The following is a 27,491-nucleotide window of genomic DNA, read 5'->3' as shown; positions in this document are numbered from 1 at the left end:
GACAGACAGCACAGATGGGCACCCTGGGGAGCTGAGGCTGCAGCACTTGGGGAGTTTTGGGGGTCCTGGTGATGCAGCAGCTGAAGCTGCAGTGCTGCTGCAGGTGCTGGGTCCCAGCAGCCGCCCACAATGAGGGCTGTGGCAGCCGCACAGCTCCAGCTCCCGCTCCGAGGGCAGCCAGGCACCTCCGGGTGCTTTGCTCTCCTGCCTCCATCCAGGGTGAGCAGAGCCTTCCTGTCCTGCTGCCCTTTGTCCCCTGTGTGTGACAGTGCACGGGAGGAGCCTGCAGGGACATCCTGACCTCCCTGGGGCACAGGGCCCTGAGGCAGAGGGACTGCAGGGGGGTGGCTCTTTAGGGTTTGGTTTCTGCTGCTCTTGGGTGGCACATTCCTCATCTGAGCCCAAAGGGGCCATGTCCTGCCCTTCTTGGCAGAGGTTCTGGGATCATGCCCTTCTGCCAGAAGGGACACCAGCTGAGGTGGGTCCAGAGCTGGGTTCTGAGCAGGTGAGGTCCTGTTTGCTGCCTCCACCTTTTGAGGTTTCCCTCACCTGCAGTGAGGTGTCTGTCTGGGTAACAAGTGACTATTTGTGTCTTGCATCAGGCCATTTGGCAGTGGGTTTTTTCCCTCTAGCACAAGGTTTGTAAGGTGAACAGCTGCTTGTGAGTCCTGTAGCTCCTGCTCCCTCTGCTCCATAAGTGCTGAGCCTTAGGGAGGCTCAGAGGTGAGCACCAGTGACTTTTGGGGTGCTGGGAAAATATAGGGTCTACCTTGGGAGGAGATCCTCAGCCCTGGAGCTGTGGTTGCTCTGCCTAAACCCTTCCAAAGACACAGGCAGAGGGGGTGGGGAAGGGATTTCTCCCCACTGAGCCCCCGGGCAGAGAGGCAGCCACAGAGCCCAGTTCTTCCACATTCTGGATAATGCTCAAGCTGCTAGATAAGCAGGAGTAAAGCTGCCGAATGATAACATTGTTTGGGAAGACTATAGCAGCTCTTGCTTTGCAATGAAACTGCTCAGTTACCTGAGCCAGAGAGGGCTCGGGGCTGCTGCTTCCCAGGGAAGGAATGTGTTTTTGGAGAGCCCTGCCCCACTCCTGGTGCCCAAGGGGCAGCTGGAATCTGAAGCATCCCTATCTGCAACATTTCTTGCTGGCTCATGCAATGCCCTCGTGTATCTGCCAAAGCCCTCAGCTGCCTGTCCTGTGTTGGGGTTTTCATGCTTGCCCTTCCCACAGTGGGGTAGGGTGGTGAGGAGTTCTGTGTGGGGCTGGGAAACCCACGGGAGAGGCTGTGTCCTTATCTCCTCCTGGGTGTTTCCCAGCTCTGCTTCCTATCACTGCTGGGAACTGAGGTTAGGTCTCCTGAGCAGAGGAAAGTCTGTCCTGTGAGCATATCACTGCTGGCATCTCTCTGCAATTCCATGAGAGTGCTTCCAGGGATGTGACTGCCATAGCAGAGAGATCCTCGAAGATTAGGATTACAGACTTTTAATACACTTTATAGTGGGAGAGTATTTTCAAAGTATTTGCAAAGCTGACCTCCTGCAAGTGGGACAGTCAGGGATTCTTCAGCTCAGCAATTTTTACTGTTGATTTTGGGTTTCTACAACCTAGCAGCATGAAACTGCGTGGTTTGGCATCTCTCATCTCCAGTGCAGAGCTTTTTGGGAAGCAAGATAAAAACAACTCATGTTTCCAGGTGTTAGGGATGTGCTTTGTCCAGCATTTGTAATGGGCTGAAATATTTTGGTTTTATTTGAGTAATGTAAAATGTCTTTAGAGTAGGATTGCCTCCCAAAACCCACCTCTTCTCACACTGGCTCTCCATCACTCATGGCTGCCTCACTTTGCTGTGCTGGAGCCTTGGCTTTTCCATCTGGAGGCAGCCCTGTCCTGCAGGTGTGGGGCATGGGCACAGTGAGCAAGGCAAAGAGCTGCTGGCACCAGCCCTGCCCCCTGCACCTGAATTCCCAGAGCTGGCCAAGGGCTGTCCTGGCCCAGCAGCAAGCCCCATGCAGAACCCCAGTGCTGCAGCCCTGCTGATAACAGCTGGGGTAGGTTGGGACCTGACACAGCTTGGGTCCCTTCAGTGCTGAGCCACGTGGGCCAGCTCTGCTCAACCCACTGGAGGGCCTGCAGGGTCTTTTTACCTCACAAAATATTTCTTTTTTTTTTCCCCCACTTCTGGGGGCTCAGGTAGTACAGAGTAGAAGTGCAGTGCTCTTGGTGAAGGGCCCACATAGGAAAACTGGAGTTGCCTGATGAAGGGAGCAGTCTGTGGATTCAGGGCTGTGTCATCCACAGCCAGTGGAGTAAACATGTTTATGGGCAAGCAGCTGCAGCCTCCCCCCCTCCCTATTTATTTATCACAGGAGCAGGAACATTTGCAGCAAACCCATTACTCAATGTGCGTACCCGTGACATAAAAACAGCTCTCCCTTTAGATCCACAAGTGTGGCACAGTCCCATGTCAAAATTAGATGAAAATAGATTTTATAGTAAATTTTGCAGAGTAATGCATTCTGTCTAAAAGTAGCCAGTCCCTCATGGACATGACCATCACTCAGTGTTTGAGTTGTAGCCATGACTGGGTGGATGTGATGCTGCTGAACCTGAGCTCAGCCTGCAGGTGTTGAAGATCCTCAGCACATGCCAGTGCTGGTCATTAATCTTCAGTACAAGAGGTAACCAGTTGTGTAAATTGAACATCAGTAGTTTTTTAGGCACAGTTAACTTCTCAAGACCAGCAAACACACCACATTAGGATTTAGGAACGTGATGGAGTCAAGGACATCAGGTGTTCTGGGTTTTTTTCCTAGCTTTGAGTAATTTTTTTTTAATGTTTTCTCCAGTATTAAATGTTTTCTGGCATGGTTGTATGCAATTTTTCAGGACTGTCTTAGTGAATAAACCTAAACGGGTTCTGACTCCAGAATTTTGTTCACAAGTTTAAATGCAAATCTATTACTCTTATAAAGGGGTTTTGGCAGCTCTTTTTTCCTCTTGCTTTATTAGGAATGACCAAGATTTAAAACAATTGCCCAAAAGTGTTTCAGTTTAAGATTTCATAATAGCCTAAATTTAGGCTCTGTGTTGGATATCTGACTAGTGGCAGGAGTTTTACAGGTACAAAGCTTTGAGCCCCTCTTGACACTGAATTTTGGATGTAAGAACATGAATTGAAAAATCTTATTCTCACATTGTTGTATTTATTTATTATATTCAGCCTCCTAGGATTACCCTAGTGTGGTCATGTTGCTTCTCAATGTGCACCACCAGTGGTCTTAATACTTTAGAAATTGCCATGGGGGATTGCTCTCTACCTGAAGACCTCTAAATCTATTGAAAAAAAACTGGTTTTATGTAAAAGTCTAAATGCATGCCCTGATTATTCAAGAAGGCAAAGCATTCAAAATCTCCCTGAATTTCAGAGTAGATTTCTGAAATTCCTTCTGTAGGTTTAGATCTTGATTCAGGCAGGTTATATTTAATTTCTCAGGATGGGAATGACTGTTGGGGTGGCTGTGAGCCCCTCAGGGACTCTGGGAGCTCACAGAGTTGTTTGCTGGTGCATTGCAGAGTGCATGGCTTTATTTTGGCAATGCACTGCTGGGGATCTGTTACAAATAATCACATACTTGGTGCTGCTCCCTTCCAGGCTACAGCAAAAAGAGACCTGGAGTGTTTTGCTGGTATCTGGTTCTGTGATGAGCTGAGGGATGTATGAGCCTTTGTTGTTACTTTCTGCATCAGCAAAACAGAGAGCTTCAAAGTGTATTTTTAGATTTTCTTTTTCTCTTTTCTTTTTTTTTCCATTCTGTAGAAAGCTGAGGCATCGTTTTGTTATCCTGACAGGTGGCTAATGAAAGGAGTCTTAAAGAATATCCAAAGATAGCAGCATGTCTTACCTAGTTTCTATTGACAAATTTATTTCTTGTAACGAAATAATAGAGTTTGGGGGGGGGGGGGGGTTGAGGGGGTTTTTTTGTTTTTGTTTGGTTTTTTTTCCTTCTTCTTTTGTTTTTGTGTTTTGGTAAGGGGGGCACATGCAATCACCAAGAAGCCTCATGTCCTTTATTAAGGATGCATCAAAAATTAGTTCATAGTGGACTGGTCAGAGCCAGGTACAAGCTGTGGTATCTATTACAGATGGCTTTGAGCCATTCTTTTAAGTCATCTATTGACCCATTGGACCCCAGCAATCAATTAACAATTTATGACAGCACAGTACAGTATCATTCATTGTCTTCTATAACTGTTTGAAGAGTGTTTCTTTCAAAAGGAAAAAATTCTATTTCTTACAGGATAGTTCTAAAATGTACACCTGTGATTCCCAGGGCTTAGTGCCAGGCTGGGCCTCTGCTTTAAAATGGGATTCTGGGAGTGAAAGGAGACGTTTCAAAATTGGTAATGGGAAGCATGTATTACAGTTGTGTATTACACAATTTTTAAGTGGCTACATGAGATACTGTTATTTAAAGTGGGATTTGCAACATTGTAAATGCTAATGGAACAATGCAAGGTATTAGTCCCACCACAGTGTGTCCTGCTTGAAATTGTAACTAGCAAGTCATATTTGTCACTTAAAATTCATGTGTTGTTTCTAGGGCTTATCCAAGTGGCAAAACTGAAAAACAGGTTTTGTGAGAAAATGATTTTTCAGTTCAGGAACTGGAAAGTAAAAGGAAGGATTGTTTTGGTCCAAAGCAAGCTGATTTATTACTCCCTCTGTGTTTTTTCACTGTGATGAAGCAAGGATCTGTGTTTAGTGGGAGGGTGTAATGCTTTTTTCAGCCCAAAACAGAATGGTTGGTTGGCTGTTAGAGCTTTCCTTAGGAAGCACAGGTCAGACCCAAGTGCATACCTAGAAATGCTGATCATGATAGAGCCATGGCATGGTAAAGTGTTTGTTACCCCTCAGGCAGGTCCTGCTTTGCATGGCACTGTTAAATCTATACTGAGTCAGTGCTGGCATTTCAGGCACCCCAGGCCCTGTTTGAATTACATATTTAGGTATTTTATACGGCTGCAGTAGTTGAAGAAGTGCTGTTGAGGGGTCCATCTCTGAAGTCCTGGCTGCTGGGGCATCCATCCCCTGTGATCCTTGGAGCACTGAGCTGTGTGCCTGTGTCCTGGCCATCAGTGCTGGGGGATGAGCTCTGTGCAGGACTTGTGCCAGCCTGGCTTTCCTCTGCCTTTCATTTTCCACCTTTGGTGATTCAGGACAAATGTGTGAATTGGTTTGCATTGACAAAAACTGCATTTTTAAGTAAGCTGCTTGCCTAGATTTACCCTCAATCACCAGTAATTGCTATACAAGCTGCTCCCACTCTCCCTTGCCAGTGTGCTTGAGTCCTGACTTGGAAGCCAGCATCAGCACTGCAAGTTTGTTTGCTTTGTACAGTTGCAACTCTTGAGCTCTGTGCTAGTGCTGCTAATTGAAATGGGGGGGTCTGGTCATGTGCACCTTGCATTCAATGCTCACTTTAACAGGTATCAGATATCATTAGTGATTCCTTGAGTTATTTTTTCTTCCCAATTTTTTACCCCTCTTCCATCCCCTAGCACTGTAGTTCTGTATCCCACATTTCCAGTCTTGGGTCTAACTGCAATACTTGCATTCCTTTGAGTTCTGCTCCCCTCTCTTGTCCATCCCTGTGTTGAATTCTCCAGTGATTTTTGGTCTGATCTACTTCTTGCTTTAGTCATCACTTCTGGCATTTCCCGTGGGTGGTGGTCCCCTACCCAGGATCCCTCTGTATCTCTGATTTTCCCCTTCCTTCCACCAAACTTTTCAATTTATGTGCCTTTATCTAATTTTATTATACATGTACTTTCTTCTCTTCTTAGTTTGTCCAGATGTGTGGTGAGTGCAAGTAAATACTTGCAAGTATCTTTTGGTAGAAGAGTGAGAATAACACAGATGAGAAAATGAATAGAAGTCAGCAGCACGAGGATATTGTGTCTGCTAAGCTGCAAACAGTGCACAAACCCACATGTCACTGGTGGGGGGAGAACATTTTACCTAAAGGCAAATGAACTGCCAGCAACATTTCTTACACCTTCCTCAGAGCATCTGACCCACATCACTTCCAGATGTATCCATTGATCTTTTCCCCTATAACTTTTCTTACAAACCTAATCCTTCCCATTTTAACAAGATATATACAATCCTTATTGCATTCAGAGCGTGCAAGAAAAAAAACCCCAAACGCAACCACTTCATTTTCTGAGACCAGGGTTTTTTGTTCTTTTTTTGGAGGTGCCAAATCTGTTCATCCTCCCTGGATCTAGAGAACAGCATCAGAAACACTGTGTAACACTTCTGGTGGGAATCCAGGGAAGACCTAAATCTGTAGTCTTCCAATTTAAAATAATGTTAAATAGTAGAACTGAAAAGAGAAGCTTTTGAAAACAGCCTGGTTTGGAGCACCTGCCATTTCCAAGTGCTAATTCAGATGATGGTTAGTGAGAGGCAGAGCAATGAAAGCACAGCAGATACCTGGCTGCTGAGCAGCACTGAGCATCCTGATGAAGTCTTCCTTGGTGGAATTACATTGTTATTGTGGGATTTGTTAAAAAAGAGAGAAAGCAAGCAGTGAAAAAGTTACTGTACAATAGGGATGCTAATGAGAGGGTGGTTTTTTTTAATCCGATCTTTTTAAAATGGGTATTTGTAAAACACCTTTTCAAGCTTTTGCTGCTTGTAAAGTCAATTAGATTCACTTAATGTCTCTGAAAATTTATGTCTGGTGGGGTTTCAGAAGCTGTCAGTGTTGAGAGGATAACATCAAGCTGTGCCTCTTGGACAGTGATTTTTGTCTGGGAATAAGCCATCGTCAGGTTTTACGGGGCTTTTTTTGAGCCATCAGTAGTCTGAGGAACATCAAAGCATCTGCAAGGATTCTCAAGAAGTGGGAATATTTTTCATGGATAACTCAAATAGCTAAAGAGGATTTCAGTGAAATTCTAAAAAAAATCTTCACATAACCCCCCACATTGACTGAGACTGAACTCTTGGGACAGTTTGGCTTAAAGATTCAGTGGAGCATTTGCTTTAGCTTAATCATGGGCTTAAATCCCTTGTCTCTTGCTGGGAGTTTAGCATATACTTAGGGGCAGTATAGGTCCAAGTGCTCTTTGGATAGTTACAGGGGATCTGTGACATAAATGGTGGTAAACCTTGGCTTTGCTGTATGTGCTATCAGCTGCCTGCAAGATGAATTTATGATGCTTTAGGGAATACTGGTGCACTGGAAAAAGGAGTTGTAGTTGTGAACCTGCCCTTGGATATATTCATCCTGCCCTGTCCTGGCATTGTGTGTGGAGGTTTAGTGTTGTCTTTGTAGATGGGACAATCCAACAGATCCTCAAAACACTGCAGTTCTACCCAGTCTCGTGTGGATTTGCATCTCCTCTGGCTCTGGTTGCTGTAGTGCAGTTTGTATTTGTAAGCTGATCCCCTTTCCCCAGGTCCTTTGTGAATGAGCCTCAGTGTGAGGGGGAGGCACGAAGGTGTCTGCTTTCACTAGCCCTGAGCAGCCTGAAGGTGTCTGCTTTCACTAGCCCTGAGCAGCCTGAAGGTGTCTGCTTTCACTAGCCCTGAGCAGCCTGCCCTTCATTTGCCACGTGTCTTCCTGATGGAGTGAGACATGGCCTGTTACTCACTCCAGTAATTCACTTCACAGATGTCTTTCAAATCCCCAGCTCTTGTGACTGGTCTGGAGGCTGGGGTTCACATGAATGTGGGGTATAACGAGCTGATAGGTGCTTATCACAGGAGATATGGATTAGGCTTTTGTAGGGACTTTCTTGGCCTGAATGCATGGCAAAGGTTGGGCGTTTTTTTCTTTTTTAGTTTTAGAGATGTAGAGAGTTCCACATGTAATTTTCATTTTCTGTTAATGCATCATCCACAGCACATCCATTGTCCGTGCCCAGCCTGACAGATGTTTGTGTATTTATGGATGTGGAATTTTCTTGTGCTGCCACATTAAATAAATGTGCTGGTTTGAGTCTGGGCTAGTGGAGCTGTACCCAAGGCACATTGGCTTTGATGTGCTGGGAGAGGGATGTAGAAAAATGTTGGCTTTCACAAGAGTGGCCATCCAGGTGTGTGCTTTTTTCTGCACCATGGCAGGCATTGCCTCCCATGGGGCATTGCCACTGGTTGGCTGAGTTAAGGGTTGAAGCAGTGTGTGGTGATGAAGGCTCCAGCTGCTTGGGAGGTCTTTCTGGGGTCTGCTCTATTGAAAGACATTCCTTCCTATGGCAGGGGATTGGAGCCAGATGATTTTTAAGATCCCTTCCAACCCAAATCATGGTAGGATTCTCTGACTTGTGGCAGAAGGAGGTGAAGTCCTGAGGCAGTGTTTGCCCTCCTTGCTGTGAGAGGCTCCAGCAGCAGAGTGGGAGTGGGGAGCCCTTTGCCTTGGCATACCCAGGTGAATGTGTGTACACACAATACACTGGAGCAACTCACCCCAGGGCTTTGTTTGGCTGAGTTAGGGATAAATATTGCAGCCCCCAGGGGTTACACATTCACAGTGAGGCTGCAGAAGTAAGAGGGCTGCAGGCCAGAAAGGTGCTCATTTACAGTGGGAGCTGTGGTGGGATGGCCATGGCGAGGTGGTACCTGAAGGATGGTGGGTTGCCTTCTCCTGCTGTGTTTATTTTCAAGGAGAGCTCTCATTGCAGTAGTGCCCCTGGCTGTGCCAGTTGCTTCAGAAGGGTTGAGTACCCTCAGACACCATCTCAGGAGGGCTCAGCATCTCCCAAAACCAGGCTTTGCAAACACAGTGGGATGAGAAAGCAGTGGTACCCGTGTCTGCTGGCTCTGCCTGGTCATGGAAGTCACCACCCACCTGGTTGAGGGTTGGGTTGAAGATGTGGGAAGTGCAGATAACCAGGAGGTGCCTGCAGCTCTCAGTGGGTCAGATCCAGCCCCAGCAGGACTAGGGAACACCTTAGGGTGTGATGGGGAAAGGGCCTCCTTCCCTGCTCTTCCCAAGTGGGATGAGCTGGTTGGTGTCCTGCAGGGAGAGGGTCATTGCTCCAGGAAGTCCTCCAGTGTTAGAAGTGTGATGCTGCTAAAAGCACATCAAGAATACTCAATGTTTGCTTCCAGAGAGATTTGTTGTTATTTATTCATTTATTTATATGGGTCAGGAGTTGGATTTGCCACAAACTGTAGCATTAGTCCTGTTACTTCCTCTAGCCTCGGATGTCAGAAGTACATCAGACCCCATTCCGAGGGAAAGACTTGGTTTCATGGCATGCTGCAGATAGAAATTGCTTTTTTTGCATCACTTTCCATGATAGGATGAGCACCTCTGCACAGAATGCATGCTGCCTTGATGGGAACAGGGCAGAAAGCCTGGGCTTGGTTGTCCAAGCCTGTTCTCCTTACCAGTTTGATTATCTTTCCCAGTTTCCCTGTTTAGCCACATACTCCTTCCCCAGAGCTTAGGGGAATAAGTTTGCCCAGATGTTTGGGGGGGCTCATGCAGGTCAGAGAGGGTTGGTCCAGTGAGAAATGCCCAAGTGAGAGCCCTTGGTGAGCAGCTGGGCAGGACAGAGGTAACGAGCCACGCTCACTCCTGGCCTCTTGATCTCTTCCCAATCCATTGTAATGGATTTTAGGGGCTCATCTGGGTGTGGCAGCTGGTGACAGGGTGGGTTGGTCCCAGCTGATAACTGGTGTCCTTGTTGGAAGCCTGTGCTCTGGAAAGGTTGTGTGTGCAGCACCATTTCAAGGTGTTACACTAGAAATAGGAAATATTTATTGCTTGCAATAGACTTAAGGAGAGCAAACCATCTACCACCTGACTTCAGCCTGTAGTTTTTTACCAAATCTCCACCCTAAACCTCTTATTTTTTCCTGATGTCTTCCTCAATATTGAGTAATGAATTCTTCACTGTGGTTTCAGAGAGAATATAACTCCTTGTGGTTGCTGTTTCACTCCTATAGGTTATGAAAAGCTAGAGGTCAGGGAGGTTTGATTCATTGTGCCAGCCACAAGGGAGGATTCTTGTGGAACCACTGTTGTGTGCAGAAGGAAAGGCTCTGAGTGCAGCAGAGCCATATTTATTGTGGGTGTTAGGAGAGTGTCCTGGTCACTTCTCTTGGCTGTGCAGGCTTTGGTGAAGTGCAAGTCCCTGTCTGTCAGATCCAGTTTGTCCTGGGAAGGAAAGCAGAGGGGATGCCCTGGGATCTGAGACTTTTCTGGTCCAGAGAAGTCCAGAAAATTTGTTTCTGTACGGCAAATACTGCCTTGTCATTGTCACTCCTTGGCTGCTGTGGTAGGAAAGTCCTCATTAAGGGACTCCTGAGGGCTGCAAGAATGTGGCAAGGGGGCTAACATCATGCTCAGAAGCACTGAAACATGCTGTGGACCTTGATTTGGTTAAATACATGCCAATATGTATAGGGTATATATATGAATATGTACCCTTTACTTGACTTGGCCTGTTGTGGTTTCTTTTCCTGCGTGTGTTTTTCTGTTTGGTTTTTGTTTGCACTTTTTAAATATGTAAATATTCTTAGCTGCTCCCTTTTTTTACCTTTTAGGGGAGGTACCTCTCAGCCTTGTTTTTGAGTCTGATTTAAAGAGGTTGAATGCACAGATGAGTTATTCTGTCCTGATGCATCATTCTGCCATATCCTAAGTTTGAACTTACATCTTGGCTGCAATTCATCTTACCTAAGTTCCTCCTGACTGAAAGCAGTTGTTTGCAGTGAGCTCTGTAGGCTTGAGCTGTGGTCTTTGGCAGAAGAGGGGCTCTCCTGAAAAGTGACTCATCTCAAAGGTTGTTGACCTCACAGCAGCATAAAACCCCCTGGAAGTCTTTGTACAGCTCAGAATTATGTTTATTATTTAACCTTAAGTAAATGAACCTTAGTTTCTCCCTTTGCTGTGAAGAACTTGGTGCAATACCTATGTAGATACAGGGACTTCTGTTGAATAAAGGGAGTCTTGGCTAAATTTAGACCAGGAAAGTAGTGATGGATGGTACAAATCAGATTGATTCTGCCCATTTTCCCTGTTTGATTTATGGCTTGGCCAACTGCTAAGCTAAAGAAAGCCATTCAATAGTTATTGCTCAGTCCCTTTTTACAGTAAAGCATATAAAGTAAAAGTCAGCCACCAAGTAATGAATTCTAGAACATCCAATAATTGTAGATTTCCCAGTTTGTTCAATGTTTGGGAGTGAAAATTGCTGCAAGGCAAATTCAGTACCTTTTGAAAGCAATAAAGCCATGTAGTGAAAGATTGATGTAGAAGATGGAGACCAAGCCTTAACAATGCCCTTTTAAGGAGCTGGCTCAAAACACAACCAGCAGCACATTTGATCTTGTAAACCAATTTCACTAACAAGGAGCTAATTGTCACATCAGTCTTTTAGAGCTGGCACAAGCTAAGCTAGCAAAGCAGGCAGAAGAGCTTCATTTCTTTTGTCCTTAAAACTTCTAACTAAAACCCAGTCTAAATTCTAGAATATAGGCTTACTTAAGGCCTCACTCTGCAGTTGATCAGCTTAGTGTGTATTTTTCCTGCATAAGGAGCATCTACCCTGAAAAGTTTAAATACTTTTTTCTGCTTTTGTCCATTTGTGCAGACCAGACTGTTCTGCTGAGCCAGCTCCATTGCACTGGGACTCATCACCCAGCCAGCCTGGAGGACAATGCCCAGCCAAACTCACACATCCCAGTCTCTATGTGCTCCTTTAAGCTGTTTCATTCCTTGCTGATCGATAACAATTGCTCACATGCCAAAAGCACAGATGCTGCCTCGTTTCTCAATCCCTGCTTTCCCCCAGTGATCCAGCAGCAGGTAGACCCTGGTTGCTGCATCTGTGGTGTTGTCTGTGCTTTCTCTGTGTCATGTCATCCTTTTCAGCAGCAGAGAGCAGAGCCATGGGCCAGGCTGCATCTGTCCAGATAACCAGGCTGCTTCTAATCCCCCACAACTGCTTCTGCAGCTTTTGCTTGAGCAGTTGTTATACACTGGCTTCGTTACAGTCTTTGCTTTTCAAGGTGCAGCATGGCCAACAAAAAGAGCCTGATAGAAGATTTTAAAGTCCTGCTGTTACACTTCTTAATATAGCAGCCTCTGAAATGTGCTGGACAGGCTGTCTTTATCCCATCTGCGGCATCACCTGGGTTTCTGGCTGTCTCATCAAAAGCCTGCTCCTGCGCTGTGCCCAGCACTTCCCGGGGCTTTGCTGAGCACCCCCTCGGGTGCTGTCACACGTGGTGACACTCTGGGCCCCAGGGGACTTAAGCCTGTTTGCAAAATCAACCAGTGAAGTGCTGACATGGGGCAGGGCCACGAACAGCTTGCATTGGTCTGGGCTGGGCGCTCCAAAGCTTTGCCATGAGTAAGGTGCGTGGGCAGGAGCTGTTGGAAAGGTGCTTCACAGGAACAGGGTGAGGCTTAAAGCAAAGGTTTTAGAAGATTAGAAATGCCTGCTGGGTTATGTCCCCAGCAGTGACAGCAGGAGATGCTGTTTAGGACCAAACCTGGCCACTTGCTGAAGTCCCTTTGCTGCAGAATGTGTTTTTATTTTTTCCTGTCAAAATATGAGAGTGAAAGTAAGCCGTAGTTAGCCATTAGTATCTTAGGGGTTTTCTGGGGGTTTTGGCACCCCAAAATGGAATACCTGTGTTGGAGTAGCTGGGTGCTTTTGAGGCTGCACCAGCTCCATCAGAAAGCATGGAGATGGCACTGATAAAAGTTTTCAGACTGTTAATCTAAATTGCAACACCACCACCCTTTCCACCCCCAGGTGCAGGTAGAGCTGCAGTGGGGCCATCACCTTTGCAGCATGTGCTGCTGCTCCAGGTTTACCAGCACTGGCATGGTACAGCACATACCACTCTGAACGCAGACGTGGTTTGGGGTTTGCACTGGTGCTTAGGGCAGCAGTTCCTGCAGTCCAAACCCCATCACCCATCTCTCATTCCATGCTCAGCTCAGAGGCCAACTCTGCACTCCTGTCTCCTGGGGCAGTTTGAGACCCACTGCTGTGCTGGATTGGGGTCACAGTGTTTCTGGTAGCAAATGTCCATGGATCTGCCCTGTGGCTGTGTTGCAGACTGAATGCTGGATGTCACTGTCATCCCACTGATTCCCTGCTGCTTGCAGCTCCAGAGGCTTTGGCTGAGCTTTGGGGTTGTTGCAAGTACCTGCAGCCCTTGGTAACAACACAGGTGAAACCTAGCAAGGATGGAAAAGGAGGTAGATGGAGAAGTAGATGAAGTGGTTGCTCAGAACCAAACCATCCATCTCTTTTCATGCTTTGTAGGTGATCTCATTGCCTGCTGCCCAGAATCTTCATGAATCAAGGGATGTCACCCACCCTCAGCATATAGATGCACTGCCCTGTGCTCTTCCAGCCAGGAATTATTTATAACAGGGCAATGTGTCCTGCAGTGGTAGATTATGTGGGGTTATTTATGGTGAGGAAGGTGTCCCACAGCATTTCTCATTTCATGCATGAATAATTCCTGTGTTCCTGACATATTTTGTTCCCCCACACCTGGGCCTTGTCTGGTGCAGAGGGATGCTCATGGACGTCAGGAGTGTTGGAGTCAGGATCTCTTGCATCTCACTCAGTTTTCATAGCCATAAACTACACTAAAATGCCATTATTTTGTAGGACCCTTCTAGGAAAGCCTTTTAACTGAAGTCAAGTGTAGAGTTACTAGCAGAACTTGTGGGAGCTGTTATGCAGCCCTGCCTGAAGCCAAGGGAAACTAGAAAGGTGGAAAGGAGAGAAACTCAACACATGGGAAAGATGGAGGGAAGGAGGGATAATAGGATAATGGCATGCCTCATAAACACAGAGATAAATCCCTCCCCATCCTGGCTAGCTGAGCAGTTGGAGTCAGTGACAGGGACAGCTGCTGCCTGTCCTTGGTTGGTCCCTGCACCCAGGCTGCCTGTGTCTGGCTGGGTGGCAGCTGATGTGCTGTGTCTGTGCCCCCCTGCCAGCAGCATTCACATCCCAGCAGCCAGGCTGTCCCCAGAAGAGCCTCCTTTCTCCCCTGATGCTGATGTAACTCGGCTGCTCTGCCTGTGTTTCACCAAGGATGAAGGGGAAGGAGGAGGGAGTGTTGCCTCGAGTGCTGGGTGATTCCTCTTCTCCTTCTTCAAGACCCAGACAGGGTAAAAGAGCAGCAATTTAATCAACATCAGCAATACACAGCCACAGCACAGCCAGCTTTGGGCTAAGGGCTCTGTCCCCCTGCTGCCATGTCCAGCTTGTCTCTTAGAGTGATGTATGTAAATAGTGCTGGCAGGAGGAGAGCCCAGACACTGAACTTTGGGGCTTTATAACAGGTTACTGGTGAATTGGGAAAAACAGCTCTGCACTGGGTCCTGATTCCCTCTGCACTGCCCTGCTTGGGCCACCCCTGCTTAGCACAAAGAGCTGCTGCTCTGGCCAAAATCACACCAAAAGGTGGCACAGCAGGCTGAACAAGTGACTGCAAGGGCAAGTACTCGAAGCTCCATGATGTGCCAGCATGTTGTGCCTCCTCTGTGCAGGTGCTTCTGTGTGGTGGTGCCACACCAGGCTGTGCTGCACCCAGGGGTCATAGGGAGGAGTCAGGAGGGAGCTTTTGGATCTCTGGGGATGAGCAAGCCTTTGTGTAGGTATATTAAGAGCATAGAACACAGGCAATTGCGGGCTCTGTCCTATGGCAAGTGCAGAAATTATTTTGAGCTTTTTGGTATTTGGATTTTTTTTTCCTTCTCTTTGCCCCTTCATAGCAGCCTGGGGAAAAATGTAGGAGAGGGGTTTGCCCTGTGCAGGATGCTTTCCTGCCTCTGCTGTAAGGATGCAGAGGAGCTGGTGCTGTCCTGGTGGGTTCCCAGCAGTGGTGATGGAAACTGCCAGTCCCTTTGCTGGATGATGCTGCAGGGACATCACCTGTGACAGCTTTGAGCCAGCAGGGGAATTGCTCACATTTGTGTTGTTGTGACATGCCAAAGCAGAATTGAAAGTCACAGTCTGTGCTTGAAGGGATATTTTCTTAAGTAGTTGCTTGTCTGTCTAGAAATTATGTTCCATGCATAAGCCTCTAAGAACTAATGAGAGCTTGGCTGCATAGATAGCAGTGCCACCCCTGAAGAAAAGGAGAGGAGACTGGCATGCCTCTGGGCAAGATTTCCATACTTGCCTGTGCTGAGCTTCCAAGGAAAACTCCTTCCCACAGGGATGCATCCATGCAAAGTTAGCACCAACAGGCAGTGGTGCCACAGGAGCTGCTCTGTCCTCTCCCCAGCCCTAAGGAAAACAGGGATAGGTTTTACCTGCCTCAGCCCTCACCCCACAGTGTGCAGGTGCTGGCACTAGGGAGCACCCAAGTGTTGGGGCAGCAAAGGTTTGCTTGCTCTTGTGGGAATGCTAGAATTTTCTAGAAAACAATGTATTTGAAAAGAATGTGGAAGACAGAGCTTTGCCTTTTCAGAGCAACACAACTCTGGGGCTTGGGGTAGTGGCCCCTGCCTGCTGAGGGCTTAAGAAAGCTGTTGGCTCCTGCAATAGTCAGTCATGTGGGACTCATGCTGGTGAGGAAGTCTGATGTCCCTGTCCCCCCTCCCTTCTAGCACTACTCTGCTATTGCTTTTGGCTCCAGTCTTTCCACCCATCCACCCACTGGCCTTTTATTCATCAAAAGGTGTAGAAGAATTTGCAGCAAAAATAAATGAATTTATTTTCACCCACCATCCATCCTCGTCGGCTGCGTGGGGGAGAGCTGTGCAGCTCATGACAGTGGAGGAGGGTGGGAGAGGAGGCTTGCAGGCACAGCCAGAGGATTGCATGGCATCCTGGGCAGGAGGGGAGGATATGTGGCCAGCGTGGTGCCACTGCTGTGGGGACATCCTTGGGATGTGGTGTCAGCAGTGCTGTGTGGACTCTGAGGGCAGCCCTGAGCTGTGGGAGTTGGGTGGATGGATTAGAGAATACCCTCTTTGGTCTGCCTCTAAATTTAAGGGAACCATTCTTAAATTTAGAGCAGAAAGACAGTGCCATCTTGTGTGCTTTCAGACCCTGGGTGCCATCAGCTGAGCAACCGTGTCTGACCTTGCTGTGAAGCATGAGCAACCTGAAATCATATTCCTTGGCAGGCACATCACAGCCATTTAGTGCCTCTTTCCATAGGTGTGTGCATCACAAGGTGGCTTTTTTAATGGAATGGTTTGGGTTGGAAGAGACCTTTCAGGACCATCTTGTTCCAACCCCTCTGCCATGGGCAGGGACACCTTCCATCAGACCAGGTTGCTCAGAGCCTCATCTAACCTGGCCTTGAACACTTGCAGGGATGGGGCAGCCACAGCTTCTCTGGGCAGCCTGTGCCAGTGCCTCACCACCCTCATGGTAAAAAAGAAATCTTTCTTTATTGTATCTTTAGTCTGTGATGTGAGTTCCTGATGTCAACATTGTGTGCTGAGGCAGCAAGCTGAAGAAGTGGAGAGAGCTAAGGAAGGTGGTAGTGGGTTTTCCATGGCTGCTTCTCCTCACTTTTGCTTTTGGCAGCCCAGGAGTCAGGAGGGAGTGCTTGGGTTTGGCTGGGAGTTGCTAGGACCTCTGGAAAGTGCCTCCAGTGCTTCAGAGTGGTGTTCCCAGGGCAGCTGTAGTTAAATGGAAGATGTCCATGAAGAACAGATCCTGGAGTGAGCAGGAAGGGCTTTGGATGACCATAGTGATGGGTTGGCAGAAGGTGGAGGCAAGTGAGGGTGAAGGCAAAGATAGAGATGCTGCCATGAGATGAGTATCTGGAAGGGCAGGGAGAGTTGTAGCTGTCAGGGTCTGTGTTTATCTTTGCAGCAGTGATTATTTTCAGATAGCATGTGAGAGAGTAAAACGTCAGCTCCTGCTAATAATAGCGCTGCAAACAAGGCTGTTGCTCATTACTGACAGCTGAGATGAAGTTAGTTTTGTTTCATCCTAGGTATGAAAAAGTGCAAAAACAAGCTGTGCTCTGAGTCAATATCCTCAGCCCAGAAAAGGTCAGGAGGAGACCCTCTCCCAGCCCTGGGGTGTGGCAGTGCAGGGTGCTTTTTCCAGGCTCCTTCCACACTGTTCCAGAGTTAAGTGCTGCTGGAAGAGTGGGTATGGTGAGGAGCTGCAGCTGGCTGGCATTATGGAAAACGTGCAATCATAGGACAGGATAGTTTGGGCTGGAAAGGACCTTTAGAGGTCATCTAGTTGAGCTTGGGTAAAAATCAATCTGAGGACCTTCAGCCTTCTTGCTGTGAAAGTGGAGGATTTTTTCCCAGAGGAAAACACATGCCCAGGGTTGGCAGCATGTGGTGATTCCAGGACAGCTTTCAGGGGCAAGTCTCCATCCCAATGGAATGCAGCTGCCTGGAGGAGGGATTTGACAGCCCCATGGGGGAAAGCTGTTCCTGGGCTTGTAGCCACCTTTGGGAGCTTGAGGTGTCTTTAGTAGCCTGAAGGAACTGGCTGCTGGTGATCCTTGGAGCACACACAGACACAAGGAGGATAGCAGGGTAGAAGTCTTGGGGACTGATGGCACTGGTGTAAAGGAGAGCTGAATACAACTCTCATTGTTTGAGCAGATGTGTCCTGTCTGTGGCTAATTATAAGTGTTGTGTGCACAAAACACACTGGGACATGTGCCAGATACTATTTCTTTTCCTGTTGAACTCAAAATCATTATAATTAAGCTTTAAAATTGTAAGTAAAAACTAACAAGGAGTGCAGGTTTGCTGTCATGCTGCTTGCAACCGGGTCCAGTCCCTGCTGGGAGGGACAGGTGTGGGAGTATGGACAGGGTGGTCAGAGGGCTGGGAATGGGAAAGGTTTGGTGGCTCTGCGGTAGCGGGTGTGTCCAGATTTGGGTTTTAAATATTCAGAATACCTCAAAGTACCAGAAACGTGCCATTTTACAAATGTGGGAAGTGTTGCTGAGCGAACTTTAGCAGCCTCTCAGGTTTGGTGGGCACAGAGAAGAGGTGCTTGCTGAGAAGAGAAAATAAGGAATAAAAGTGGGAAGCAGTCGTGGAAGCAATTGTGTAACCTCGGGTTGAGAGGAACCCAGGTTGTTTCTCTGCTTTGAGGGGAAATGAGGCAGACTTGCTGAAGAAGCAGCTCTGGGAGGAGTTGCTGTGGATGGGGCTGGATGAGGGGGATGTGACAACTGTGCCACCAGCTGCAGCCCAGTGGACACCAGCTGATGGCTGCTTCAGGGCACTTTTGGGGGCTGCCCCAGGAGTGGAGCCCCAGGGAAGCATCCCACCCCTGCTCCCCAAGTGTGGGGAAATTCCTGAACCTCCTTTTTGGAACTACACTACAGGAGTGGTAGCCATGCGTGTAGGGGGAGGATCACTGTGGCCCTTATGTTTGGTGTGCTTGCCGTGTGGCCAGAGGTGTGATGGATGGGCTGGGGAGTGAACTGGGCTCAGCCACCACGTGATGAGCACTTTAAGACCAGCAGTGAGCTCTCTACCCTGCAATTTGTATGCAGAGGGAGGGTGGCTGCTTGATTTCAGTGCTTGTAGGTGTTCGTCTGGGGTCGTGTCTGAATAAATCACGTTCTGAGATCCAAGCGAGCGCTGGGGAACAAGTAACGCTGTCAGCACGGCAGCGGAGCAGAGACATCTCCACTGCTCATGATAAATGGGTCAAGATGGGCCCTGGTGTTTTAAAAATTAGCTGTTGACCTAGATAGCAGCAGCACGATGACTTGCTCACAGTGGGAACAAGAGTGAGCATCGCTGGAGCTGCACATTCCTCCGAATGTGAGGATGAGCCTGGTGTGCTGAGGTGAACCTGGGCTGGTTCCCTGCCCCTTGCTTGTAGCCAGCTTTTCCTTGGAAGCTGAGCTGTGCCACAGGGAAGAGGGGAAGACCTTGGGCATCTCTTTTGGATGGCTTCATGGAGTCACAAGGTGCATTTTTCCTACAGCAGCTGCAAAGGCACCTCCCACCACCCCATGCTTGGCTCTCTGCCAGTGACAAAGTGTAGTGAGTTGTCTTACTCATGTTTCCTCTGTTTTTCAGGAGGGGTTTTGCCCCCCTGAGCACCCTCCTGGGCTGTGTAACTCAGGTCTTACAGAGATGTGCCATGCATTTGGGTTGGAGCAGTTGGCAGGGTTGGTGCAGAAGATGAAGCTGCTGCCCAAGTCAGGTTCTCTCTGTTAAGCAGCTGGGAAGAAGGCCATGGCCTGCACCTGGGGCTTCTCCTGTCACGGAGTCTTCTTCTTCTGGATGAAGACATATTGCTCCAGAGCACTGAAAGTCAGTGCTTTTCATCTGGGCAAGAGACCTCTCAGTGCCCATGGTTGGCTGCTGTATTGAATAGTGGCTTTCTTGGGTGATAATTAAGCAACTGGTCAGGCAACACCTTGAGTACTGCATCCAGTTCTGGGGCCCTCAACGATGCTGAGATGTTGGAGCACATCCAGAGAAGGGCAACAAGGCTGGTGAAGGGTCTGGAGTGCAAGTTCTGTGGGGAGCATTTGAGGGAGCTGGGGCTGTTCAGGCTGGAGAAAAGGAGGATCATGGGAGACCTTCACATATTCTGCAAGAGGAGGTTGTAGCCCCTGTGCATTTTCCTTGGGAAAACAGCATTTCCTTCACGCTGTCAGGGAAAAAGAGTGTTTGTTCCTTATTTATGGAGGTCATTAGTCCCCAGATGTGATGTGATTTTGGACCCCAGGCCCTGCTCCCAGATGTGTGTTTGGCAATGGCCACTTGTCCATCAGGGGTGACTCCATGTGCTGCTTTATCTCCCACAGGCTCCTGCTTCTGGGTTGCCGTCCTGGACGGCAACGTGGTGGGGATTGTGGCAGCGCGGGGCAATGAGGAGGACAACACGGTGGAGCTCCGGCGCATGTCCGTGGATTCCAACTACCGCGGCAAAGGCATCGCCAAGGCCCTGGGCCGCAAGGTGCTGGAGTTCGCCATGCTCAACAACTACTCCTCCGTCGTGCTGGGAACCACGGCCGTGAAGATGGCAGCCCACAAGCTCTACGAGTCCTTGGGCTTCAAGCACGTGGGTGTCGTCGAACATTACGCCCTGCCAGGGATGACGCGCTCCTTACTGGAGAGAATGTTTTTCCAGGTCCGCTACCACCGCTACCGCCTGCAGCTGCGGGAAGAATAAAAAAAACCCCCCCACCAACCAAAACAAAACAAAAAAAAAATTATTTTTTTCCCCCCTTCCTCCTCCTTCAAAAATAATAAATTATCCTTCTATTTCTCATCACCATTGATTTGCCAATTTTGGGTTAGAGTTTTTGTACCCTCATGTCACGTTTTGGTTTGCTCCGTTCAGCTCGATGGGCCGGCCGAGCAGTGCCCCTTCCTCGCATGCTGTAGGTGGTGGTGCTGGGAGTCCTGCAACCCAGCGGGGCGGAGCGGAGCAGCGGCCTCTCCTTCCCAGGTACCTCTGTAAAGCACAGAAACTTACTGCAAAATAGTACAACTGCTCTGGTGTACATAGTCCTCTCCTTTTCCAGGTGTAAGATAACATAGTGATGCATTCATAATAGTGCAGAAATATTACTTGAATGCAGTTTTCAGTATTTCACGCACCAGTAAGTAGAATATGCATTCCTCTTACCATAACCTACTGGTTAATAGTTTTCAGAGAAAAGGTGGGGGGTACACCCTGCCCCTCCGCCCCAACCCGCTTGCTACAATGCATGAAGAGGGAAGCGCACGCACTCAAACACATCGCACTGCCACCACGGCACTGGTGTTGCACTTTTTTTGGATGTGCCTCATTCTGCCAAATGTCTGAGAGACCCCGGGTGCATCCGGTAACCACGACTCCGCTCCAGCTCCCCCTCCTTCCTAAGCCAGCACAGACTCGGACCGGCTGAACTGAGCCCCATTGTACCATAGTGTGAAGTTAAGATCAAACCTAAGCATCTCCTGCGCTGTTCCGTAGCCACGCGTAACCTGCAGTCCTGGGCCAGACTCCGCATGTGCGTTGGACTTTCTCTTTGCTGCCTTTTGGGGTTTTTTTTTTGTTTGTTTTCATCTTATTTTTAAGGGTTATTTTTTTTTGTTGTTGTTGTTGTTATTTTTAGTTTTGGCTTTTGCTGAATGGTGTCGTTGAGGCGTAATGGAGGCTGCAGTTCCTATGGCAACACATTTGCACATTAATGTGCGCACCAAATCTCACCACTTCAGAGAAGCAACGTGTGACAGATAATAGCATTTTGGGGAGCACCAGGGTGGGGGGAGCGTACTTATTATCTTAACCAGCTGCTTGTTTGATAAATGTAGATGGCCTCACTGCAGCCTTCCATCAAAGGTAATTAACTGCTTTAATGATGTCAGATTTGTGAATTGTACAATGCAAAAAGCAATGCAAAGCAGATTCGGCATGTGTCTGTACCCGGTATGTATGTACAGTGCCTGCCAACTAAAGAATAACCAAGACTACAGCTTCTTCTAGCCTGAGATATCAACTTTTATAACTTATTTAAACAAATAGCAACTTTGCATGAATTACATCTTGGGGAAAAAGAAGACTGGTAGGTTTTAATTTTTAAAGCGTGGTATTAGAGGTATTACAGAAAACCATTTCTGGCTGCACTTAATTTCGGGTGGGTAGAGGGGTTTGGCTCTGCTAATACATTTAAAGGGAAAACCCCTTTATTTACTGGGAAAAACAATTATAATTTTATGAAGTATTATGTGTGTGGTGAGGGGGGAACCCCCCACCTCACCGCGATGAAGTTGGTGAAGGGGTAGAGCATGTGTTAACCACGCTTGCAAAAACAATGGAAGAGTCAGCAGGAGAGCTGCAGAAGGAAGGAGCCTTGGGGTGTGGGGAGAGGACAGGAGCCCTGGGGCAGATGGGGGACAGACAGCACAGACCTTGGACATGGGGTGCTGTCTGTCCCACTCCTACCAGGAGCTGCCCTTTCCTCTCCAGCCAGAAGCTTTCCCAGCACTGAGATGGGGCTGGTGGTGCTGATGGAGAGCAGGGGGCAGGGGGCTCAGCCCATCCCTGCCAGGGCCATGGGCCAGGCACTGATGCTGGGGATGGAGCAGCCATTTGGCACAACCCCAGCTGCCCTCTCATTGCTTGGCTTGGGCTGGGTCCAGCCTGTGAGGAGTTGGAGGGGCAGAGTCCCAGCGTGTGTTCCAGCAATAAGGGGGTAATGAGGATGGTGAAGGACACTGTAGCAAGAGACCATGAGTTTAATTAACAAAATTTCTCTATGGGGCACTATATTTTTAAAAGTCTTTCTATGCTGTACATTTCTCCTGAAGCTGAAATAATGTACTGTTGGTAGGGGTTCTTGTATAGTGTACAGAAATCGGCAGAATATTTTCTTGCTGCATTCAGTGATTTATTAACCGAAGTAAAACAGACAAATATGAAGTGTTAGCAAAAGTTGAAAGAAAAAACACAAAAGTTTGTGCCTTTTTTAGTTTATTTTTCTGTTGCTATATAATCACTGCACTAAAACCTTTCCAGAGGGGTAAAAAAAAAAAAAACAAAAAGCAAAAACTAGTCTCTTAATAAGGGAGGAATATGTAAAGTCTAAATTGAGCATTAACTTTTTTTATTAGGCTATTTAATTAAACTAATGTTGCTGGTTTTATTTGATACCTGTGCCTTTGAAATAAAACTCCACATCCTGTCAGAAAACCCAAACCTGGAATAAATCCCACCAGATCCCACAGACACAGAAGTACCATCAGGTTTACCAGTATTTTCTTCTAAAATGTGTAAACTTTACCTGATGATATTACAGTATCTGATTGTAATACCTGTTGAGTTTCCTGGGGAAGAGGTGCTTTGGGAAGGTGTGGCTTTGGGGGTGCTGTCTGCATTCCTCCCCAGCACACGGAAATGCACTGATAAGGATTGAGTTGTTGCCACTTGGCCGGTAGCTGCCAAGAAAATTTATTCCCTTAATGCTTCTGCCAGTTGCTTTGTGACCAGGCTTTTTGGAAGAAATCCAGCTGGTTGCTCCCAGCTCTCCAGCCAGGACAGCTTGTTTCTGAAGGAAAGGGCTGGCTGCCAAATAGGCTGGGATTTGCTCTCCTTGGAAGATGGCACAGGCTGCCAGAACTGCATCCCTGGTGGAAGCTGTGGGACAGGGGTGCTGCCAAGGTTGGGATTAAAAGCACCACATGATACTGTTGTTCTGTCTGCATTCATGGGAGGTTTCCCTAAATGCCATGGCTCAGGCACAGCTCTGGGGTCAGGGGTGCTGGGCTCTGCCCATGCCAGGCTCACCTGCTGCCAGGGCAGTGTGTGGGCAGAACACAGTGCAGCTCACAGGGTGACACGGTGAGGTTGAGCTGCCTTGGGCAGATCCATCCGTCTGCTCTGCACCTTCTAGGGTGCACTGGTTTAAACAGAGTGCTTGGAAAAGATCAGCACAGGCCTTTCTCAGGCCCTCAGCATCTTCTCCTGACTCTCCCCGTCCCAGCTCAGGGCTGGGTGGGTGAGGAGCAGCACAAGGTGGTTGTAGGATTGGTCCCAAGCAGATGAGGTGGTGATCTGGAACTACTGCCAGTCCTTGAGTTTTGTTTTCAACAGAGACCCACATCAGTGTGAGATGGGAGGGGATTTTCCTGATTGATTGAGTTTGGGGGTTTCTCTTTCCAAGGACAACACTGGCAGGAGTTGTGTGGAAGAGTGGAGCATGTCTTGGGTTTGAGCCCAAGGTTGGTAAATGTGGTGGTTAGGTAAGACCAGTTCAGACTTAGGTGGAGGGTGTTTGAGCCATGTGAAGGCATTTCCCACCCTGCTCTTGCTCTGCAGTGCAGGTGGGCTCTCACAGCCCCTCGTGCTGCCTGCAGCGGTGCAGTTTCCTCACCTGGTTGCTCTCTCCTTAGACTGGGCCTTTTATTGCTAATCCCTGTGCAGGAGACACTGCTCAAGTGTCCTTTGCTTGGAGGGGCTTAGGACAGAGCCCTTGCTCCCTGAGGAAAGCAAAAATTAAAAAAAAAAAAGGAAACAGAAAAGAAGGGAAAATTTGCATTAGTGTGGCTGAGATCCACAGCCTTGGGGTTGCCCCAGCCCTCCAGCACAGCCTGGGCCATTCCCTGTGGAGTGAGTGGGAACTCCCTCCACATCCTGAGCTAACTGGCATCTCAAGCACATGTCAGATTTGGCAATAAGCTGTCTGGGAAGCTTGGCCCCTGAACAGATCCAGGCTGATAATGCTAAGCAATCAAACCAACGAAGAATGTGGTTTCTAGTCTGACTTGAAACCCTTAAATTTATATTTGTTGTAAATTCATGCTGTGTTTTCCCTCAGTGAAGCAGACAGCCCCTGAAGGTGCTTAGGAATGGCACCTGTGTCTCTGCTGGGAGATGCATTGCCAGGGCATTGCCATCAGTGGAAAGCTGTTCTTTTCCCTCCCCTCTGTCCCAGTGTGGGATGCTGTCTCTGAGAAAGCCTTTACCTTTCTCCAGAAGTGATCCTGCTTCTTGGTCCTGTGCATGGGTGCAGCCTGCAGGACTCATTTCAGAATTGCCTTTCAGCAAATGCAGGGGGCAAATGGCCCTGGGGACATCTGTCCCTGGGGCTGGGACCTGGGGTTGTTCTGCCCTGTGTTCCTCCCCATGGGAAATGAGGATGATTCTTCAGGCCATGATGTCAGAGTTTGAGTCCCTGGGGAGGGGAGGCAGGACCAAGGGTCAGCAGTGGCTGCTGGGGCTGGGATGTGCCTGGTGGGGTCCTGGTGCTGCTCACCTGCAGCAGGAGCAGAAAGGATTTGGTGCTGGGGCTGTCCTGGGCCCTGTCCTTGCTGTGGCCACCTGGAAGAACAGAAAGTCCCATGGTCAGAATTGCCAGGGGAGCTGTGGCTCCTTGTCCCAATCCTTGCTGCTGCTGTTGCTCACTGATCCACACCCCTATGTGATGCAGGTCTGCTGCCTTTTAATTTGCCAGATTTGCTGGCTGAGGTGCAAATGGATAGAAACTGCAGGGACTTCCAAATTGCCAAACACATAAAGGCAGGAACCAGCTCTGGTTACCTCTGAATTAACAATCTCACTTTGGGTGTGCTGGGGCCTGTGTCTCATTAGTGCTGGTGTGATGCTCTTGGTATGCACTCTACTTAAAGCTTAATAAAGGCATTTTAATTGGACACTAACTGGAGTCTTGCAGTGGAATATACTGCACCACATAAAGAAAATGAAGTAATGCTAAGTGTTAAGTAAGCTTTAAAATGCAAAAGGAATATTTTCTTTTTTTTCTCCCTCAAAATAGATCCACATGGAATCTTGAGGAAAAATTGGTCTGCTCTTGCATCTCTCAGTCATAGAGACTATGCAACAGAGCTTATCCCACCCACCAAAACCTGCTACCTGAATGGTGCTTGGGAGTATCTTTCATAGAAAGTAAATTAGGAGATTAATTTGGATAACTGAGAGCTCAGTCAAAACACAGTATTGTTTAAAATAACAAGCTCCAAGTCAGCATTTGGAGTTTGATCACAGTTAAAATCACTGTTCAGTGCTGGTTTTGTATTGCACAATGATCACCTGTGGGAGAGAACATGCTTTTAACATCTGAATAGTAGAAGACAGGCCTAGTGAGACCAAGAGCATAACAAATACATAATGCAACTGTAAATTTATTTACAAGTAACACGTTTGAATGCAGAAGCAGCTACTCCTATGTAAGTGTAATGAACTTACAGCTAATATTGTTTCCAATTTCTTTTCCTCCAAAGCTTAATCCTTTTGCCTTGTAATATGTATATTTGATTTTTTTAAAATGTAATTAGGTTTAACAAAGCATCAGTTGCTTTGTGAGTTGTACTTATGATTGTGCTGGGCAGTTAGCTTTAAGCAGTTTGTGTGCTTGTGTTATTTTATTAAAGCAAAAGTCTTCTTGAGACAAATGCAGTAAAGGAAAAAAAATAATATTTTTGGTAGTGTTAAGCAGATGTGTGGTATGCATTTGGAAAATGTCCAATGTCAGTTAAAAAAAAACAAAACCAACAACAAACAGGCTAAATTGCTTCCCAGAACTGCTTGTGTTTAAGGCAGTGGCTTACTCACTCATGTCTAAATAAGAAACTTGGATTCCCCCAAACAGCCTCTTACGCTGCATCTCCTCCCCGTTGTACAAGACCAATGTGAAATGAGTCTTGTGTTTTCTATGTTCAGCATAGTATGTACTGTATCTGTAATGGGAAGTGGCTACAAGTCCTCAAAGAAAAACGAACATACTCTAAAACAGCAATAATTACCACTGTAAAGCAAAAGAGCACGTGGGGGAGAGCCCAGGGAGATGGTTCCTGAAGGTGATGCTGTCAGGAGCACACCATGTGTGTGTGTGTTCCTAAGGGGTGCTGTTGCACCTGGGGAGCAGGATGAAGTACAGGGGAAGGCCATCAGTCTCTGGAGCTGGGTGTCACCTTGGCAGAGAACCTGCCCATGTGGGGTCCCTAGAGCCGGGTCATTGCCAGCCCTGATGCAGTGCAGGCTTTTCACCAGTAAGGTGAAATGCAAATACCATCCCTGGTGGGAGAGACAGACATCAGGAAGAGCTGTCAGAGTCACACAGAGGAAGGTGAACACTTGTTGCCTCAGTTTTGTACCCCAGCACACTCTGCTACTGCACTTCTGGGGCTCAGCAATGGCAGAAAACAGAATCAATTGCTCCCATTTCCTGTGGAGGAAGCAGGAGTCAGCTCTGTTGGAAGGCAGTTTGCATACCATCAGGGTAGCAATGCAAACCATTCCCCAGGCGTGGCAGGTGCTAAGGTGGGTACAAGTTATCCCTTGGGGTGCTTCAGGCTTTGAGCTGCAGCCTCCCCAGCGTGGTCCCCACGCAGCCCCAGGAGCCAGGCAGCTCCCCAGGGCCAGCAGGGTGACCTCAGGCAGGGCAGGCCAGGTGCTCTGGACAAGTGACTTGTAGGTACTTAAGTTCTGTTCCTGATGGCCGCTGTAACTGTGAAAATTAACCAGACCTGCTGTGATAAATTTGGTTATATAAGGTTTATTTGGTTAATTTTTTATAAGTGAAAACTGAAAAGATGAAAGAGAATTGTAATATGAAAGCAACTGCTGTAAATAATGTACGAATGAATAAAATCTAAAACTTATGTCAGTTTTTTCCTAAACTGTATTGCTGTCAAGTTACTGATGTGCAGATGGTGCCTGCATCTTTTCCAGCTCCCCAGCTCCAGATGGGCAGACATCACTCATTCCTGCTTCCATTGATAAGAGGGATATCTTTTGGTGCCTCATGCTTGTCCTTAGATTGTATTTCCATGCTATTCCAGCTCCTACTGCCATGTCCAGAAGCTGCACTCAGTAACTGTGGAGACAGCCCTGCCTGGGACCTGACTGCTCCAGGCACCTGCACTCACCCAAATCCCCCCGGGGGTCAGAGGTGGCCCTGGGGAAGGTGCCACTGGAGCAGAGGGCACAACAAAACCACACAGTGTCTGCTCTGTACCACCAAGGCCATAAGGTGATGGGGTGAGAGTTATTGAGGATACTTTCATGGTGGGGGTGC

At 47.8% G+C, this 27,491-nt stretch overlaps 1 protein-coding gene across 1 annotated transcript in view; it reads left to right on the top strand.

Moving 5' to 3' along the window:
• NAT8L (N-acetyltransferase 8 like) overlaps positions 1-27,093 on the top strand; it is a 33,062-nt gene extending 5,969 nt beyond the window's left edge. The window contains exon 3 of the mRNA XM_054633665.2: positions 19,773-27,093. Within this exon, the coding sequence (XP_054489640.1) occupies positions 19,773-20,140 (368 nt within the window). The 3' untranslated portion in view covers positions 20,141-27,093. The remainder of the gene's footprint in view (positions 1-19,772) is intronic.
• Positions 27,094-27,491: the final 398 nt, after the last annotated feature.

The sequence above is a fragment of the Agelaius phoeniceus genome, chromosome 4 (assembly GCF_051311805.1).
Source record: "Agelaius phoeniceus isolate bAgePho1 chromosome 4, bAgePho1.hap1, whole genome shotgun sequence".
NCBI classification, from domain to species: domain Eukaryota; kingdom Metazoa; phylum Chordata; class Aves; order Passeriformes; family Icteridae; genus Agelaius; species Agelaius phoeniceus.
Note: the sequence above shows the minus strand (reverse complement) of the source record. Positions and strands in the feature narration are given on the sequence as shown.